The sequence below is a fragment of the Hyperolius riggenbachi genome, chromosome 5 (genome assembly GCF_040937935.1).
Source record: "Hyperolius riggenbachi isolate aHypRig1 chromosome 5, aHypRig1.pri, whole genome shotgun sequence".
In the NCBI taxonomy this organism is placed as follows: domain Eukaryota; kingdom Metazoa; phylum Chordata; class Amphibia; order Anura; family Hyperoliidae; genus Hyperolius; species Hyperolius riggenbachi.
In genome coordinates this window covers 333,605,912-333,627,274 of record NC_090650.1, presented here as the reverse complement: position 1 = coordinate 333,627,274, position 21,363 = coordinate 333,605,912, and the positions used below count along the sequence as shown (strand labels likewise).

The following is a 21,363-nucleotide window of genomic DNA, read 5'->3' as shown; positions in this document are numbered from 1 at the left end:
TCTACACTTGTAAATGTAAATAAAAGCTGAGAATTTTTTTAGCCGTTAGAACTTGAAAACATTTAGAAATGGCCTTTTAGCCCTTTCCTGACTTGCACAGCCAGGTCCTCACTGAGTTCATTCGTCTTAGCCATGACTGTCCACAAACCAGAGAGCTGCTGCTTTTTACCTGTTGAGTTGATTAAAACAGATGTTCCCAATTGATCAGGGTAATTAGGATGCTTTAGAACAGCTTGGACTATTTGCAATGGAAGAGAACTTTGGATTTCCCCACAGACTGACAGTTTGTGAAGGGCATGAATAACTTCTGACTGTACACTTTTTGCTCAAATGTAAATAAAAGCTGGAATTTTTTTTTTCACAATAATGCCTCTTGTTCATAGTCTTATTATCTTTTGGGAGACACCTATATCATTTCCTGTCAAAAAATTACTTGCTGGTTGAATAAAAGTAACTTTAAGTTAAAATTTGCCAGGGGTATGAATAATTATGAGCCACACTGTATAAATGCTAATCTTGAAATGAATGACTAAAATAGTTTAAAAAAAAAGTAAGAACAGGGGCATAATAAATCTGGAAAAGAGGTGTAATGCTAAAAAAACCTCACTTAATTGGGTTAACTCATAACTAATTAGGTTAAATGGTAATAGTTCAATAACATGACTGGGAATAAAAATAACATCCAAGTTTTTTTCAGAAGTAAAGATGGGGAGATGTACACCAGTCCTTGAAAAACTGCAATGGCAAATAAAGCTACATTCCTTTACATAAAACTGAAAATAAGGTATGTATTTCTTTATCTACAGTATATAACTTAATTAAAAGAAATGTCTACACAACGGACAAAGATTAAAGTCAATAATGGATGGCTCCAAAGACATAATAAAAAGGTAATACCTTTTACTGTACAGGATTTCTTTGCAAGCTTTCTGTATGGTTCTGATCCAGTTATGTATCATGCCTGGAAAGTATTTTAAAGCTTTGAATGTTTAAGACGTCTTGAACAGTTAGCCATTAAAGGTATTACCGAAATAACTTGTTGTTGTGTCTTCGCATTCTCTACATGACTGACACTGGGCCACACACAACTGGCTTTACCATAATGGATGTGATCTTAAAGCTCTCGGGGACACCACATTAACCGCTTCCGGACCGCAGTAATTTAAATCTACACCCAGTTTGTGGCTGCTTATTCCTGTAAGGGCATAAATTTCAATTACCGTTCTCGCATGGACCAGCCGTTACTGCCGATCACTCATCGCCGCAGGCCCCTAAATCTGCCGTTGCTATGATGGCAGAGCTCTGTGAGCCGGTCAGGAGCAGATTTCATTGGTTCCTGACCCTGTCATCACTGGGAATCAGTCAGCTCTTTAAGGGACCAGAGACTGCTGCCATGCAAGTGGTTAAAATAAAGGTACAATATACTACTGGAAATCACTACATGGGTTTAGAAACATTTCCAAAAACCACTACTTGTGAATACAGTTTACAGATGCATCCATAAATACAAGTTAAATCCCTACCATGCGTAAAAGAAAACATAAGCCTTTCCTAAGCATAGGCTTATTTAGGATAGTTGGAAGCACAGTAGTAAAGACTGTAGTCTGAAGAATCAAAATTTTAAAGATCGTAAGGGAGTACAAGTATGTGTGTGTGTGTCTCTTGGTTATAACTTATTTTAGCAGGAATGTGCAGAACATGTACTTGTATTTTAAACATGATTTAGGCAAAGAGCTCAGGTGTTAAGTGAACCTTACTTGATAAGGGGGAAAAAAAAAAAAGTTTCACTTACCTGGAGCTTCCACCAGCACCCTGCAGACGTCTTGTGTCCTCAAAATCACACACCAATCATCCGGTCCCCCGCAGTGGTTCACTTTCTTTTTAGCTGACTGGCCAGGGCCCGGGTTAGTGCGCCTTCGCGGCCCTGGCTGTGCACATATTCGATCGCTCTCCCACCACCGTGGCCGTCCTACGCAGGCACAGTATGGATACTAAGCGTACGTATGTACATAGTACGCGTACTGCACATGTGCAGGACAGTCACGGTGGCAGGAGCACGATTGAGTATGCACACTGGCCAGTTGACTGGCTTGTCACCAAAAACTAAAGAGCCGCTGCAGGGGTCCGGCTGATCGGTGAGTGATGGCAAAGGCACAGAATGTCTGCAGGGGGCTGGTGGAAGCCCAAGGTAAGTGAAACATTTTTTTTACCCATGTCGGTTAAGATTCACTTTAAACTGGAATGCCTACAGTCCAGACATGTCACTCCCTGAAAGCACTTGGCTCGTTATGAAAAATGTTTACTTTCAAAACGTCATGAACTGACCTGCGTTCTTGAAACATTTACAGATACATGTGTACAGTGAGTCTAGAGCAGTTTAGATTTCTGCTTCTATCAGACATGAACCTCTGCCACACATCTCACCTTCAGAAGTTTCATAAGCCCTTCAAGTTGGACCATCAGCTCTCGCCTGCTTTCTTGCAAGGCAGACATCCTCTGCTCAAGTTCATCTTTGCGCTGTCTGTAGAAGGATAAATTAGTTAAGAATGTTTTCCATACATTACTCTTCAGGAGAGCACATGGCACGCAAAACTATTGGTTAGACTCGCTTACTATGGAAATTGCAAAAGAGATATGTTATTGTTTACTTTACTTGAGTCATCTATTATCTTCAAGACTAAAGAAATCAATGAAAAACATATTTGCTATTTTTTAAGCTCACAAACTGGTGTCCATTAGGCACAGCACATGTTGGACAGTGAGGCTAGGTAGATGAGGTCAAGAGGTCAAGAGGCTGGAAAAAGCCAGTTAGAGTGGATGGAAGCACACAACTTGGGAAACAAAAATTGTGCTGGAGAAGGCAGTGGTAAAGGGTACAACTGTTAAACTGTAAGGGAGTGGGATGGAGGTAGAGAGACTGGCAATAGTGGTGAAGGAGGAAGTGCACACTGGGTGGCTAAGGAAGGTGAGCAGGGTAGGCAAGGTCACACACACTAAAGGTCAAAGAAGCGATAAAGGAAGACAAAGTTGCAGGGGGGAGGTTAGTTAGATGAGTGAAATGGAGGAGAGAATTTACTGGAGTTAGCAAGACATAGTGGTCCATATCCCATTAACTTGTCACCTGAGTTTACAAGAGTCAAACTCCTTGTCAAACATTACCAATAAAATATATTTAACCTGCCTGGCGGTATTGATTATTTCCAGATTTTAGGTTCTAAAAGTGTTTTTTCACATGCCTTTAGACCTTAAAGAAAACCTGAACTGAAAATTAAAAGTCAAAATAAGCATACACAAGTCATACTTACCTTCCATGTAGTCTACTCCTCAGTGTCTTTCTCCTGTCCCGCGTCCTGTTTGTTCAATGTGATCAAGGGAATTTTCCGTCCTCCATTTTGAAAATGGCCGTTACCCCATAACAGCTTCCTGGTCAGCACACAGTTAAACTGTAACATCGCCCACTTGAGCCATAGGGAAACATAGACATTACCTGGTACATCAGTTTTCCTCTCAGCTATAACTGACAGCAACCAATATTTTATTGACAGCAACTGATATATTTAAAATCTGACAAAATATTGTCAGAACTGGAAGGGATTATTATCAGAAGAAAATGGTGAGCTTCTGAGAGGAACTGATGGCAAGGTAACTATGTAATGTTTATTTGAAGTTACCTCATGTGTTTATTTTAAATATTTTTACTCAGTACAGGTTCTCTTTAAAAGCAGGAAAACATTATACTGCAGTGAGATCTGTGGGAGCCCCTGCACTTACTCACCTTCCTGGGATCCAGGGTTGCAATTCTTCCTCCATCCTCAGTGTGGCGCTGTATGGCGATCTCACCCAAGGGATCAAGAGCCTCTGAGGACCAGAAGAAGAATGGCTACCAGCATCTAGATCCTGCGGGAGGGGAGTTTAAATGCCCACAGAGCTGCACTGTCTCCCGTAACTCCCAGCGGCTACCCTGAGTCAGGCTCGGGTTTACCGCTCCTGGCTTCCTTTTACCAACCCGAACCTGACTCGAGGTTACCGCCAGGGAGGTTAAACTACCACCAAGCAAGAAAATACTAAATAATTACAGAAATAAGTTTCATATTACTTTTTGGTACTTTTTCAATTTCATAGTGCTGAAAGGTTATTTTAAACAGAAGATGAAAAATTATCTCCAAGGAGAAAACGTAGGAGAAAAAGTGAATTGGATGGGGTCCAATGTATTAAACGTCCCAATTGAAGTGATTACCTCAGTAGTCGAAGCTCAGCCAACAGGGTGGGATTCTGTTGTGCTTTTTCCGGTGTGGGCTGGGAAGCCTGTTCATGCTCAATTCGCAACCTCTGTATTTCCTGCAAAATTTCTCTTAAGGTAGAGAAAAGAAAACATGCAGTGATCAGGCAGACTAAAGTATAACATCATTTCATTAATGAGAGGAAAAGAAAGGAATGTGGATAATTTAAACATAATAGATCTGTCTAGAAGCCTCAAGTCTCCAAATAAAAATTTGGATGGGATCTTAGCACTATTTCCCATTTCCTACCATTAGCAAAGCTCCATGTGTAGCCACTTTTTGCTGAAGGCCCTGCTCCATATACACTCCAACTAAACATATCACCATCAGTTAATGTGTCTCATGTGATATACCTAGACATTTAATCTTCCCATCCCCAGTAAATGGACTTTTTATATAATACACCCAGAGGGTGCAATCCCTTATTCTTGAATACATCTAAACATATCAATCCCTACCAGAGCTTGTTTGAATTTGTATTGGCAAAATTCTTCCAAGCAACTTGTTTCATGTGTCTGGTGTCATTACATAAGTTGAATAAAAGAGCATGAAGAGGGACGATATTGAATGTCACATCTCTTCAACATGGAGGACACTGCTCTTTAAAGAGTCTCTGTAACAAAATTTTTAGTCTTATTTCTTCTATCCTATAAGTTCCTATACCTGTTCTAATGTGGTCTGGATTACTGCAGCCTTTTTTCTAGTTGCACTGTCTCTGTAATATATCTAATCTTTTCTTTGTCAAGGTTTATTGACCCAGGGTGGAATGAACTGCCTCTGCCGTGATAGGGAGAAGTTATGCACACCCCCTCCATGCCCCCTGCAGGCTCTGTATGTGTGCTGTGTGTATGAGTCACATGCAAGGTACCTGCTCACAGCCAGCGTGTCTGTGAGGCTCATGGAGCTGTGAGTATTCAAGCAGCTGTGAGTGCAGAGCGATCAGTGCAGAGCCCAGACAAGCAGCTAAGGCAACACGTGGGAGTAAAATTCCAGCAGTCAAGTCAGGCTTGAGAGGGGCCACTGCAAATAGGCAACTGCTCTGATGATGTATATCCTGTTTGGCGGCCATCTTCATTGTTTACAAACCCAATGAATAAAACAGTGATTTTATCACCAAGAAAGCAGCGGGGAGCGGCGAAAATGTCAGAAGGGGCTAGGAGAAGACGACAATCAGATACGTTTATTTATGTAAGATTTGCACAGTACAGATTCTCTTTAAGCATGCTGAAAATATTTTTTAAAAACAGGGATGCCAGGAGACTTGAAGAAACAGAAGATGCCACAAGGCCAATGAGATAAACAGTTTGAAGCAAGCTGGTGGATAAAGACTGAGGTCCCAGGGAAGAACCCTGAAGATGTCAATCAACATTAAGAAGAAATGAAAGATTCCAACAATCAAGATTAGTGTTTTTTTTATTACATTTTAAAAGACACCTGAAGAGAGAGAGATTTGGAGGCTGCCATTTCAATTTCATTTTAAACAATACCAGATGCCTGGCATCTTGCTGAATTATTTGGCTGCAGTTGTGTCTGAATCACACACCTGAAACAAGCACGCAGCTAGTCTAATCAGACCTCAGTCAGAGCACATGATCTGCATGCTTGTTTGGGGTCTATGGCAAAAATATTAGAGGCAGATGATCAGCATTAAAGCCAGGCAACTGGCATTGTTTAAAATGAAATAAATATGGCAGCCTCCATATATCACTCTCAGTTCAGATGTTCTATAAGATTTTGTCCACTAAGGAGGTCTAGCAAAAACCCCTGTATGCTTTAGCTGAGGTGGGGTGCTTTTCTGGTCAATACATCAAAGGAATCAGTTGGTGCTATAAACCCCAGCTACTTCATTACCAGACACCTCAGTGGGTCAGGAGGTGTCCAATCGGCAGACACCAACAGTCACAGTGGGCATAATGCTTTGTATGTGGTAAAGGTGGATTTGTTGCCACTTCACTGCAAAGCAACCCCTACATTGCTAACCGACACCAGGGCCGGTTCTAGCTACAATGGGGCCGCGGGGCAAAAGTAACTTAGGGCCCCTCTAGCAATGACCCCCCCCCCCACCCCACAGCCTCCGAGCTGACTCCCAGGACCCATCCCACCACACAAAATCATTAGGTGTCCATCATATGTCCCCTAAAGCATTGTTGGAGACCTCATTATTCCCCTCCACCTTTCCCTTACAAATCCAGAGTGTACACACATTGGGGTCTTACCTAATCCAGGCAGGACATAGGAGGCAGCACCGCTCTGGACTTCTCCCCACAGTGCCTCACTTACTCATTCCCTGCAGGCATTTATGGGGTTCACCATAGCTGGAGGGGATGGACACACTCCTTGGGGGCCCCTACAGGCTCTGGTGTTTGGTTATGTTCTCATACATGGGATTCCTAGCTCATTCATTAATAAATGAAATAATATAGGTGATCGTTAAGAGCATAGAAGTTCATGTGCCTTGAAATAATTATCTTAGGTGAACTATCACTGCCTGGCTTATCTAGAGAGAATTTGTGAAGTAGTGCAGGGTACCTAATACCATTTTGCAAATATTCTTTAATTCCTTTCTTGTGCGATGCAAGCTAGAGACATTTTGGGAGTAACGGTGCAGATCTATTCCCAGCATTCTGGAGTTAATGGTCGTTTGGAGATCTCTCCCATTTTTTCTAAAAGGGTCTGGGCTGACTTTGGTAAGCGATTTGAGTAAAATTGGATATACTTGTGAGAGGGTGTGAGTTCACTGGGTTCTGTGTTTGTACATAATAGTTCAAATTAAAGAAATTGCCTATTCAAACGTACCCTCAAGACATACCTTTTCAGATAACATTATAATTTGCTATAGCTACAATTGAAAGCTCACTGCCTCATCTGCTAACCCCTTTGTCTACTCAACCAGTGTGTCTCAACCCCACTACCCTCTAGATTTTAAGCTTGCAAGCGCGGAGCAGTGCTTTTAGGCGCTGCTAGAGTTGGGCGCAGCCAGCGCCGCCATAGACTATAATAGGAATCAGTCTATAGCGGCGCTCAGTGAGTAACGTCGGCGCCGTCAGAAGACGGAGCCGAGGTTGCTTAAAAAATCACAATAATTCGGCCTCCAGCAATAGCTGGAAGCCGAATTATTTCATTCCCTACCATCCATGGCGGCCTGGAGGGGGAATAGTAATTAACACGGCCCGGACTTGTGCAGAAGCAGGATCAGCCTTATACCGGCTGTATCCTGCACCCAAGTCTACCGGCGCCGATTACAAATGTACTCCACAAGCGTGGGGACCTCCCCCTTGTGTTTCTGTTTCTTTATCAAATTAACTTCTATCGGTATTGGTGAGGTTATTCAAACTACATATCAACTGTATGTATTGGTACTTGTGTCACTGGTTTTCCCGATTGTACAGTATGTTGAACTGCTCATGCTATGTATGTTCTGCACATTGTACAGTGCTATGGAATATGTAGGCGTTAAAAAAAAAAAAAAAAAAAAATTTAAAATAATAATGTGTATTTGTATTGGGGTATAGCGAATGGTAAAAGCTCTTTGCCTTTGGAACATATAAGTGAATTTGCTTGTATCATTATCCGCTAAGGGCTGGTTCACACTACAAGAGCTTTTTAAGTGTTAGTGATTTCAAAACCTCTTGCAAATGTAATCCTACGGGAGATTTTTATAAAATCACATCGCTCCAGTGTGAACACACACATAGGATAACATTAGCAAGAGCTTTAACCACATTGCATCCTGACTTTGTTTACCCCTTATGGACCAGCGCCATTTTGACATTTTAGCTATGTCCCTATTTAATCAGCAATAACTTTATCCCTACTTATGACACCTAAATGAAATATGTATCTTTTTTTCAGGACAAACAAGGCTTCCATTGTAAGGCATTTTTTCCCTCAAACAATTTCATTTTCTATGCATTTTAATGGGGAAAGGAGGAAAAAAAACTAAACATTTCTCAGTTTTACCAATTCTAGTTTAAAAATGAAAAGCGCTACTGTAGATAAAAAAACGCAAATTGTGTTTGCCATTTCTATTGTTTATCACAAAACCTAGATTATGTTCCTGTTACAATTTATTGTGAGGATATTTGATTCTGAAATAATGCTACAGTGTGTATTTTTCACTATGAATTGAGAAAATAAAAGCATTTTTAACGGTAAAAATCAATTTTATTAGCTCAGAGAACATATATTCACTTTCACTAATTAATGCTGCAGCAGATAGTGCCGGAGGTTTTGCACAGCTGTGCTTAAGCTACACGCCTTATATCTACATCCTCGTGGCTTAGATGAAGTCACCGAGGATGTAGATATACTGTAGTGGTGGATAAAGTGGTTAAAATCACAAGCACTTAAAAAAAGAAAAAAAGTTCTTGATGTGTGAACCAGCCCCAAGGCCAGAAACCCACTAGGAGCGATTTCTAATCGCTAGTGATTCGAAGAGGCTCTTGCTAATAAAATGCTATGGGGGATTTTTTATAAAATCACATCGCTCAAGTGGGATCACACCCATAGCATTACGTTTTCAAAAGTTTTCAAATCGCAAGGCGCTCAGAAAATCGCTCCTAGTAGGTTTCTGGCCTAAGGGTTTGAGTAAGGCCCGGTTCACATTAGCGGTGGCTATCCGGAATAGCCGTGCCGGAGCCGCACCGCATGCTGGCCGGACGAAACGGACGCACGGCATAGCAATGTAAGTCTATGCCAGGGTTCACATGTGTCCGTTTCGTCCGGACCGGAGCCGGACCGGATCCGGACTCCGGTGTCCGTTCCAACATGCGCTATTTTTTGGTCCGGCTCCTCCGGCAGCCGTATCCGGGGCGGAGCCGGACTGCACCATCCGGCCAATGGAAACCAATGAGAACCGGAGAGCGCACAACACACTGGCAAAAAATCCGGATGTTCTACCCCACTTCCTATGAGGATTGTTGCGGCGATATTGTATCGGGGACACATGGGCAACCATTTTGGAGTGGAGCAGCACGAGCTGGAGATGTTGGCAGCATGTTGGAGGTGGAGGTGAGTGCTAAACAGCGGAGGGCCTGATTCCACAGGTCCCCCTTCTGCTGACCTCCCAGACCCCAACATTTTTTTTTGTTTTTATACAGGTTGTTATCTCTTTAAGAATCCGGATCCGGACCGCAACCGTGTTCATACCGCACGGAAACCGTATGCAACCGGACCGGATCCGGACAGGAACCGTACGGTTCAGGTCCGATCCGGCTCCGGTGTGGTCCGGACATCCGGTGCGGTTTTTGCAAAACCGCAAGTGTGAACCGGGCCTTAGTCTGTTGAATCTAGAACCCGTACGCAATTACATTTTTCCCGGTGTTTTCTCCTAGGTGAAAATTTCAGAGCCAATAAAAGCCCCTTTAAACCACCAGCAAAAAAGAAAATACCAAAATAATTTTAGTAGTACTTTTTCACATATATTTTGGTACTTTTTGAATTGCAAAATTGTATTATTTTAAAGAGAAGATGAAATAATTACCACCCAAAAGAAAACTCAGGAGAAAAAGTTAATTACATATGGACTCAAGTCCAATTGTGGCCATCACTAAACATATGGGCCACCTTGCTAATATTGCCAGACCCACATCTAAAGCGCTTCAAGGACACGCTCAAAGTCTTTTATTAGCCCAAGAGTGTTATTGCATCTTCTTGCATATGAGATAAATATTATTCTACCAGAAGTTAGTCAAACATCCTCTGCGGTGCAGCAACCTGTAATATTATAAATTCACATTACTGCAGCCACTGAACATTAGTGTAAATGTTTCTGCTTAACTAATTCTAAATAGTACTCTCCTGGAATGCCAGTTTCTTTATTATGGTCTTAAAGAGGAACTCCAGTGAAAATAATGTAATAAAAAAAGTGTTTCATTTTTACAATAATTATGTATAAATGATTTAGTCAGTGTTTGCCCATTGTAAAATCTTTTAAATCCCTGATTTACATTCTGACATTTATTACTTGGTGACATTTTTACTGTTGGCAGGTGATGTAGCTGCTGCATGTTTTTTTGGCAGTTGGAAACAGCTGTAAACAGCTATTTCCCACAATGCAGCAAGGTTACCAGACAGGAAACTGCCAGGAGTACGTAATCAAAAGTTGTGGGAGGGGTTTTACCACAATATCAGTCATACAGCGCCCCCTGATGGTCTGTTTGTGAAAAGGTATAGATTTATCATGTAAAAGGGGGTATCAGCTACTGAATGGGATGACGTGCAATACTTGGTCAGAGTTTCTCTTTAAGGGTTCAAAACTCAGATAAGTCACACTGACCTGACTGCTGCTCAATTCAGCTCCCATACAAAGAAATTATGGCCTAATGAACTTTTCATCGCTATTCAGCTATCTTAAGTGTTTGTAAAAAAAAAAAAGAAAGAAAGAAAAGAAAAAGTAAGCAGAGCATTTCAAAGTAGGATTGGTACTATAGACATATTTATCTCATGCCAAGTGTCCCTTCAGGTTGCCTTCAAGAAGGGCACGCCAGAATAAAACAGGGTTAAAATCAATAATGCAAGTATACTGCATTATTGATCCGTGCCCAATTTTATGAAATTTTAACCATGTTTAGGCAACAGCACTTAAGAGAGCAAATCGTATTAGTAAAAACTTTCTCCACAGGAAGCATTGGTCCATTATCAATAGTGCAGTTACATGCTCCTATAATGAGAAAATAGTAGCTACCTGTCTGCTTACTAACTTCCTGTAAGCAATTAACTCTTTCTGTAACATCAGTCCCTACACTCTTATTAAACCAGAAGTTATCCTCATTTGTTTATGGCTGTAGTTAATCTAATTCATACCTGTTTTTATTCTCCAGCTCTGCGATAAGCTGTCTCTGCTGCTTATTTGCATCAATAGTGGAGGAGATATCTGGGCCCCTCTGTTGTGTCTGCTGCAACAAAACAAAACACAACCTTATCAGCAAATTGTACAACGCCATACTCCCAATGCTATGTACACACGATACTAATTTCTGACAGATTTAACTGTCGGATCGATTTTTCCAACATGTCCATAGCCTACTCCCGCAGTGAGAGTAGGCCATGCCCACAACGCATTTCACCGACCCTGGGTCAAGGGTTTCCTCAGGGTGTGGTGCACCACACGACCAATCTCCCAGTCCGTCTAGCCGGTACTGGCAGTAAGCATGGTGTGGATGAAGTGGATGTGTGTGTGAACATCTGTGCTAGACAGCAGCTGCACTTTAATGTATTTTAAAACTACATACATTTGCACCAACTTGAATTTCTGGCATTTGTTTATTATACCCATCAATGTTCATACTTTACTCTGTACAGTGCCTTGGAAGATGATGGAATTATACTGTATACAGTGGCTTGCAAAAGTAGTCGGCCCCCTTGCAGTTTTCCACATTTTGTTATATTACTGACACAAACATAAATCAATTTTATTGGAATTCCATGTGAAAGACCAATACAAAGTGGTGTACACGTGAGAAGTGGAACAAAAATCATACATGATTCCAAACATTTTTTTTACAAATCAATAACTGCAAAGTGGGGTGTGCGTAATTATTCGGCCCCCTGAGTCAATACTTTGTAGAACCATCTTTTGCTGCAATTACAGCTGCCAGTCTTTGGTATGTCTCTACCAGCTTTGCACATCTAGAGACTGAAATCCTTGCCCATTCTTCTTTGCAAAACAGCTCCAGCTCAGACAGATTAGATGGACAGCGTTTGTGAACAGCAGTTTTCAGATCTTGCCACAGATTCTCGATTGGATTTAGAACTGGACTTTGAATGGGCTATTCTAACACATGGATAGGTTTTGTTTTAAACCATTCCATTGTTGCCCTTGCTTTATGTTTAGGGTCGTTGTCCTGCTGGAAGGTGAATCTCCGCCCCAGTCTCAAGTCTTTTGCAGACTCCAAGAGGTTTTCTTCCAAGATTGCCCTGTATTTGGCTCCATCCATCTTCCTGTCAACTCTGACCAGCTTCCCTATCCCTGCAGAAGAGAAGCACCCCCAGAGCATGATGCTGCCACCACCATATTTGACAGTGGGGATGGTGTGTTCAGAGTGATGTGCAGTGTTAGTTTTTCGCCACACATAGCATTTTGCATTTTGGCCAAAAAGTTCCATTTTGGTTTCATATGACCAGAGCACCTTCTTCCACATGTTTGCTGTGTCCCCCACATGGCTTGTGGCAAACTGTAAACGGGACTTCTTATGCTTTTCTGTTAACAATTGCTTTCTTCTTGCCCCTCTTCCATAAAGACCAACTTTGTGCAGTGCACGACTAATAGTTGTCCTATGGACAGATTCCCCCACCTGAGCTGTAGATCTCTGCAGCTCGTCCAGAGTCACCATAGGCCTCTTGACTGCATTTCTTATCAGCGCTCTCCTTGTTCGGCCTGTGAGTTTAGGTGGACAGCCTTGTCTTGGTAGGTTTACAGTTGTGCCATACTCCTTCCACTTCTAAATGATTGCTTGAACAGTGCTCCATGGGATGTTAAAGGCTTTGGAAATCTTTTTGTAGCCTAAGCCTGCTTTAAATTTCTCAATAACTTTATCCCTGTCTTGTGTGTTCTTTGGACTTCATGGTGTTGTTGCTCAAAATATTCTTTCAGACAACCTCTGAGGCCTTCACAGAGCAACTGTATTTGTACTGACATTAGATTACACACAGGTGCACTCTATTTAGGAATTAGCACTCATCAGGCAATGTCTATGGGCAACTGACTGCACTCAGACCAAAGGGGGCTGAATAATTACGCACACCCCACTTCACAGTTATTTATTTAATGTTTGGAATCATGCATGATTTTCCTTTCACTTCTCACGTGTACACCATTTTGTATTGGTCTTTCACGTGAAATTAAATAAAATTGTTTGTGGCAGTAATGTGACAAAATGTGGAAAACTTCAAGGGAGCCGAATACTTTTGCAAACCACTGTAAAAGATAAAAAGTAGTACTTGATTCACCCATCACAAATTTCTATTTTCATCTGCAATCATACCATCGCTGAAAGCATTCATTTGTGCCATGCGAGTTGTCATCTGCTAGAGTAATACAAAATATACTGTGGTTTTGGGTTAAAGTAGATCTTATTTTATAAAAATGATGCTTGCCGGATTCCTTGAAAGATTTCACAAACAAAGGAATCCAAGAAAAGAACACTGCCGTGGCTTTATACTCCTCAGGCCCAACACGCTGTGCTGTATTGGCTTGCCATCATTAAGCTGACTTGATGTTAGTAGATGTATATCACTGTAGTCATGTTTGATCTAAGCATCCAACAAAACCTTCCAAACCTCACACAGGGAAAGGGTCAACCATTTTGCAACCACCCCAGAAACGTCTATTGAAACTGAAATTGCTTGGGAAATACAGGTGCATAAAACAGATACACTTTCAGAAATAACTGTACACAATTGGATGTTTGGCAGAACAGCTTAACTATTTTGTGACCAAGGTAAAGGATGAACTAGCTGGATAAAGTCATTCTGGGTCTACATTTTGACAGGATATGTAGCTGATATACCTACAAAAGGAGTAGGATGGGTATAAAACGTTAATGCACTGTGTGCAAGAGATGTTATCAGACGCCCCCTGCTTTAACAATCTAACTGACCACTGATCTCTATAGTAAAATTATACTTTCAAAAAAACAGCTGATCTTTATGGGCCTGTTTCCACTACACACGGATTCTGGATGCAGAAACACTGACTCCAATGACTGTCTATGGGCCTGTTTCCACTAAACGCAATTTTTCTGATGCACATTTCTGCATCATGCATCCGTTTTACCATACAATGAAAATGTTAGTGTAAACAGGCCCATAGGCAATCATTGGAGTCCATTTTTCTGCATTCAGAATCTGATGCAGAAATCTGCAACATGCCATCCATAATTTTATTGCATCATAGGAATAGCCTATAGGAAAGAACATGATGACTTATTGGACAACATTCCTGTGTTGCAACTAGTGTACCTGGTGACGTACACACAGAATACTAAGGAAATGTGTACAGCTATCCTAAAGCATCAATGGAATTCAGTATAAATATTCCAATAAGCTTGCACCATCTGTAGTATCTGTCTCATTTATACAATAATACAGTATACACCAGTGTGAGCAACTACAACGTTTCATCACGCTCATTTTTCAAGTTACATTGTACTTACACTTGTGCACACAGTGTCCCCCCTCCCTCCATACAGCATTACCTTCTGTCTAGTGGTCCACCCATCCATCCCCCATAGAGAGACCCTGGTGTCCAGTGGTCCTCCTCCCTCATACAGCATGCCCGGACCCGTATGCAAAAAAATCTTTCTCCTGCATTTTCTCCTAGGAGATAATTTTTCATCTTCTCTTTAAAATAACCTTTCAGCACTTTGCAAATGAAAAAGTACCAGAAAGTAGGTGAAAAATACAGTACTTGTATTTCTCAGCAAGGGAGTCAGGGAAAATATCTAAAAGACAAGCCCCTCGGGTCACAAGTGATTGGGCAGCCCATAAAATCATTCATAAATTTGGTTATTTGTATCCAGTACATACTGACCTCTGGACAGGACCAGATCATGTAGAAAAAAAGTTTAACGGTCAGTTGTACACTTAGGGCAGTTTGGAAACAGTGGGCCTGAATTTTGATAATCGAATTGGAGTTAAAAACGCTCTGTGTAATACATATAAGTAAATAAGTTGGTCAGGAGCATGAGTGGAAACCTGAAGTACCCTGTCAAGGGTATCCTCCTTGTCCTGATCATCCACGGGCCCCACATCTGCTTCCCAAATTACTCTACGCGAACTTGAACACACTGGCTGTAGGGCTGATAATCATATTATAAAGCACAGAAATCAAGTGTTTGGAGTACGAGCCATTGAGGATGTCAAGGATGCAAGAGTCTTTCAGATCCGTAGGGATGACATCTAACTGCATATACAGAGCATGTGTTAATTGCAGATACTTGTAAAAAGTAGTATCACACACTGTATTTTAAACTATGAAACAGAGCAGAGCTAATGACTATTGGAACTCCCCTGCAGTAAAACCTTATCTAAATCTTTTTCTGACTGCTTCTTTGATGTATAAGTGCTTCAGAAAATAGGACGGACTCAGACCCAAGTTGGGTCCGAGAGCTCAGAGAAACTCTTTTGCATAGATAACAACTGAAGTTTCTTATCTCTTCCTGTACTGGAAACAATATGAGACTTTTTGCTTTGTTCTATTCTAATGTTCTATTTAGCTGTACTACAAATACAATGCATTATCTCATCAGTTTATTTTCAGTTCAGATTCCCTTTAATCTAAGAATTTTTTTCTGTGCTATTTCATACATGGCTCCCTTTATATGTGGACTATGTTGCCTGTCACCCCAATTTGTTTACCATGGACATACGAGATGATTCTTATTATTTGTTCTTATTATGATAAACCTGTGTGACCATGGTTATTAAACTAATTTTGTTTTATATTATGGTTTCAGATCAATGGATGCATAATTCTGTCATGTTTACTCTTCTGAATAAAAAGAGGTTTCAAAATGAAAGCCACAAAGCTGCATTGAAGTCCCTGGCATGGAAGGTGAGAAAAAGGACACATACAGGAGTAACCCCCACCACTTTCCAACCCCTTTCTAAACTATCCAAAACTAACATTAAAATAGAATTTGGCTTCAGGGTTGTTATATTTTTGGCAATTGTTTTTTAAGAAATACCCTGAATTAAATGTAGCTATCTAAAGTGAAGGATACCTGTATACATGATAAGTGATAATAATAACTCGCCATTTAGTGTCTCAGAATATCATTCTGTACTGGTTTCTTAATAATCTCTAATTTCTGACAAAGTTGGCAGTTCCACTGTAGATTTACTCTCCTGGGTAATATGTAAGGGTGTAATTAGTTACAAAATAAAGCACCTATTTAACAAGTCTACTTCACCCAGATAATATTGTTCTTCCACTCCCCCCCACTGCACTTTTTGTCCTGCTTGTCTGACACAACATCAGTATCTTCAACCTTGTGCCAGGGTTGTTGTAAAACACCTCACAAGATACATAATAAGAAAAGTACTGTTATCACTCATTTTGTCTCCAGGTATGTTTAATTTTAGGATGTCAAAAACTGATATAGGATCACTTTGAAGTGCATTTTTAATTACTGAAATCAGACTGTACTGCCTTCAGTATGGCCAGGCTTAAAGCCAATAGCCTGTTCTATTCTAATATGCAATTACTTTAATTAGACCCTGTAATTGTTTGAAAAAGTTCAAACAGGTAGAGTAAGTGAGCAGCACAAAGGGCTGGGGATAGTTATCAAGGACATTCCAGTGAGATGATCATACAGAGGAACTGTAGGGAAATTAATATAATGAAAATTGATTTTTTTTAAATATTTGCTTATAAATCATTTAGTAAGTGTTTGCCCATTGTAAAATCTCTCCTCTCCCTGATTTACATTCTGAAATGTATCACTTGTGGTGACATCTTTAGGGCCTGTTCACACGGACACTTGGCGGTAATTACCGCGGACGTCTGATACAACGCTCCCATTCCAGTGAATGGGAGCGTTTATATCAGCCGTTTACAGTCGCTTACGCAAACGCGGCATTCAGATACTGATTTTCCCAGTTCTTGGCGACCCTGGAAGCCGCATGTGGCTTCCAGGGTCAATTAACAGCCGCGTCTTCATGTCCCAATTGCGACGGGATGCTGCTGAAAGCCTGCGCAAGCCCTCGAATGAGATGCCGCAAAACGGGACGCTGGAAGACGTCCGTCTGAACCAGCCCTAAGTTTTGCCAGGTGATTTGTACAGAATGTTTGTTACTGAGAGTTCTATGCACAGAGGGAGATACTGTGTGCTTGGCAGTTAGAACAAAAAAAAAAATATTATTTCCCTATGGGCCCGTTTCCACTACACCCAGATTGGATGCAGAATGGATGCAGAAAAACGGACTCCAATGAATGTCTATGGGAAAATCTGAAGCAGAAGAATCGTGTTTAGTGGAAACATTCATTGGAGTCAGTTTTTCTGCATCCATTCTACATCCAATCTGCGTGTAGTGGAAACAGGCCCTTAAAGGACCACTATCATGAAAAAAGTAGGCAGTTAAGATCTAACAGAACCAACAGGTGTTGGGCCAGTCCAGCTTTTCATGGGGGATTCTCAGGGTTTTTTGTTTTTTTTTAACAGCCATTCCTGAACAGCAGTTGCAAAATCTAACTGACAAAACAGTGTGCAAGTGATTAGGGAGGCTGGCTGGTATCTTACAATTTTGGCAGTAAACTGGTGTTCATGTAATGCTGTTGAAAACAAAGAAAACCCTGAGAATCCCCTATGAAGATATAAACTGGCCCAAAACTTGTCGGTTCTTTCAGATTTTAACTGCCTACTTTTTTTGCGATAGTGGTCCTTTAAAGAGAAACCGTGACCAAGGATTGAACTTCATCCCAATCAGTAGCTGATACCCCCATTTACATGAGAAATCTATTCCTTTTCACAAATTGATCACCAGGGGGCTCTGTATGACTGATATTGTGGTGAAACCCCTCCCACAAGAAACTCTGAGGACCATGGTACTCCTGGCAGTTTCCTGTCTGTGAACCTAGTTGCATGGTGGGAAATAGCTGTTTACAGCTGTTTCCAACTGACAAAAAAGCAAGCAGCAGCTACATCACCTTCCAGCAGTAAAAATGTCACCATGTGATAAATGTCACAATGTAAATTAGGGAGAGGAAAGGTTTTACAATGGGCAAACACTGACTAAATAATTTATAAATAATTATTGTAAAAATGAAGCACTTTTTTATTACATTATTTTCACTGGAGTTCCTCTTTAATTCAGTGAGATTCACAGACAACAAACTGTCAGGACTATAGTCATGACATCACACTGTGGGAGGGGTTTCACCACAACATCAGCCCTACAGATCCCCCTGATAATCTATTTGAGAAAAGGTAAAGATTTCTCATGGCAAAGGAGGTGTTAGCTACTGATTGGAATGACGTTCAATCCTTGGTTAAAGTTCCAATTAAGAATCTTTGCAAAGAGGCAGAAATATCATGTGACTAGCAGTATAAGGCCTGCAGAAGGGTGCCTGGGTCCTGGGCATTATTTATGAAAATGTGCGCTATTGAACTTGGTTGTGGAGCAGATGTACCCAAAATCTTGGAAACTGTATACAAGCTTTCATCCTACAAATTAGCACACTAATGATTTACATTTACAATAAAAATGTTATGGACAAGTATTTAACAATAAAAATGGTATGGACAAGTATTTAGTACAAGTTGCATCTATAACACTACACTTAAAAACCTAAACTATGAGGGATATGGATGTTTCCTTTTAAACAATACCAGTTGCCTGGCAGTCCTGCTGATCTCTTTGGCCGCAGTAGTGGCTGAATCACACACCTGAAACAAGCATGCAGCTAATCCAGTCTGACTTCAGTCAGAGCACCTGATCTGCATGCTTGTTCAGGGGCTGTGGCTGAAAGCATTAGAGATACAGGATCAACAGGAGAGTCAGGCAACTGGTATTATTTTAAAAGGAAAAATCCATATCCTTCTCAGTTTAGGTTCCCTTTAAAAGACAATTGAAGTAAGAGGGCTATGGAGGCTGCCATATGCATTTCCTTTTAAGCAATACCAGTTGCCTGGCAGCCCTGCTGATCCTCTGCCTCTATAGGCTCGTACACACCCTCTACTTTCAGGAACGACGGGTCCGTCAGACCCTTCTGCTGGGCGGGCGTTCCAGCGACAGTAGAGCGTGTGTACAGTCTGTCAGGCAGACTGATAAGGCTGTTTCTGAACGATCCGCTGAGCTTGTTTCCGGTGTTATTCAGACACTACTTCAGCCAAATAGATTAGCAGGGCTGCCAGGCAACTGGTATTGTTTAAGAGGAAATAAATATGGCAGTCTACATATTCATCTCGCCTCAGTTGTCCTGGATTTAGAAGTATGGGTGAACTTATCTCTCTGCCTCAGTTTTGTTTCAAGCACCATCTACATAATGGCTGGATAGTGTACTGGTTTAGAGCTCTGCCTCTGACACAGGAGACCAGGGTTCGAAAACTCTCCGCCCTTCCTGTTCAGTAAGCCAGCACCTATTCAGTGAGACCTTGGGCAGGACTCCCTAACACTGCTAATATCTCTAAAAATGTGTCCTAGTGGCTGGAGCTGTGCGACCAGGAGAAAAGCACGATAAATAAACATTATGCGTCTTGTGTACACAGAATCTGCTTGTTTGGAGCTCACCACCTGCTGGCTATAAATGGTAATGCATTTACATCATTCGTAAAAAAAAAAAAGTTTCTAGCACAAAGGAAATATGTAAAAAGATGGTAAGCATTGCCATTACATAAGTTTACTACATGTTTCAATACACAAATACACAAATACACAATGCCATCATACTTTGTCATGTGATGAAAAAAAAGAGTGTTTAGTTTTAAGTAACCAAGATGAGCAACATTTAAAGGGAGTGTAAAGTGAAAAGTAATGTGGCCAGTTATTTACCTGGGGCTTCTTTCAGTCCCTTGACGTCCTCCTGGCCCCTCGCCATCATTCTGCTCTCCATTCTCCCCCTGTCCACCTCTGTAAGCTGGCTGACTCATCCAGTCACTGATCACATGCGCGCTGCTGGCTGTGCGCCTCCCCAATCACGCTCATGTGGCCAGGAGCATTGTGCGCATGCGTTGTTGAAATTTTTATTTACTGCGCAAGTACAGAACGCTACCAGCTTCAGAAGCGTGATGGAGGAGCCACATTGTAATCAATTTAAAATGTCCCTTAAAGAGACTCCGTAACAAAAATTGCATCCTGTTTTTTATCATCCTACAAGTTCAAAAAGCTATTCTAATGTGTTCTGGCTTACTGCAGCACTTTCTGCTATCACAGTCTCTGTAATAAATCAATGTATCTTTCCCCTGTCAGACTTGTCGGCCTGTGTCTGGAAGGCTGCCAAGTTCTTCAGTGTTGTGGTTCTGCTATGAACTCCCCCTTCCAGGCCCCTCTATGCACACTGCCTGTGTATTATTTAGATTAGAGCAGCTTCTCTCTTCTCTCTTATCTTTTACAAGCTGGATAAATCGTCCTCTGAGCTGGCTGAGCTTTCACATAGTGAGGAATTACAGACAAGGGCAAAGCTGTTTGCAGGAAGAAACAAGCAGCCTGAAACTTCAGTGCATGAGATCTGCAGGGGGAAAGAAACACACAAATGATCTCTTGAGATTCAAAAGGAAGGCTGTATACAGCCTGCTTGTGTATGGGTGTATTTTCTATGTGTGGACATACTGTACATCAACCTACTTCCTGTTTTGGTGGCCATTTTGTTTGTTTATAAACAAACTTTTTAAAACTGTTTTTAACCACTTTTAATGCAGCGAGGAGCAGCGAAATTGTGACAGAGGGTAATAGGAGATGTCCCCTAACGCACTGGTATGTTTACTTTTGTGCGATTTTAACAATACAGATTCTCTTTAAGCACTGCATCTACCCCTTTACATCTCATATGTGGTTGCATGTGCAGAGATTTTCTGCCTTCTATGTGACTGAAAACCATTCACCTTGTTGTAAAATATACCTATTTCTACACAACTATAATGAATGTCCTACCTAGTTTTTAGTTCTACATAGGAAGTACTTACCGACGAAGACGTCTCAGCTGCAAGCCTTGCTGCATATCTGGCTATCAATCTGTGTTCTTCATCTAGCCGACTGGGACTGTCAAGCATTCTGTGTGCAGGATCAATCAAGCAAAAAATATTAGTATAACTTATCCTTAACACAGAGAATTTAATGAAGTATGGAAATACAAATGAAGAACATTTAAATACTAAAACTGAATATACTATATTAGAATATGCAAACTATATCAATGAAACACACACACACACACACACACACACACACACACATACACACATATAGGAGAACACAATCTAATCTTTACCATAGTCTTGTATGACCCTACCACCAGTTAAGGCCAATTTCTCTTATTTGCACAGTGTATCAGTACCTATCAGTGAATTCATTAACTGGATTTAAATAATCAGACAGAAAGCTGCCTTTAAGGCACGTACACACGCCATACTTCCGCCAACGACGG

General features: G+C 41.1%; 1 protein-coding gene across 18 annotated transcripts in view; it reads right to left on the bottom strand.

The window, feature by feature from the left end:
• DTNA (dystrobrevin alpha) overlaps positions 1–21,363 on the bottom strand; it is a 348,338-nt gene that overhangs the window by 38,617 nt on the left and 288,358 nt on the right. For all 18 annotated transcript variants that reach the window (XM_068237333.1, XM_068237332.1, XM_068237336.1 and 15 more), the window contains 4 exons: positions 20,903–20,990; positions 11,085–11,176; positions 4,238–4,351; positions 2,425–2,521 (listed from right to left, as the gene is read on the bottom strand). In XM_068237333.1, the coding sequence (XP_068093434.1) occupies positions 2,425–2,521; positions 4,238–4,351; positions 11,085–11,176; positions 20,903–20,990 (391 nt within the window). The remainder of the gene's footprint in view (positions 1–2,424; positions 2,522–4,237; positions 4,352–11,084; positions 11,177–20,902; positions 20,991–21,363) is intronic.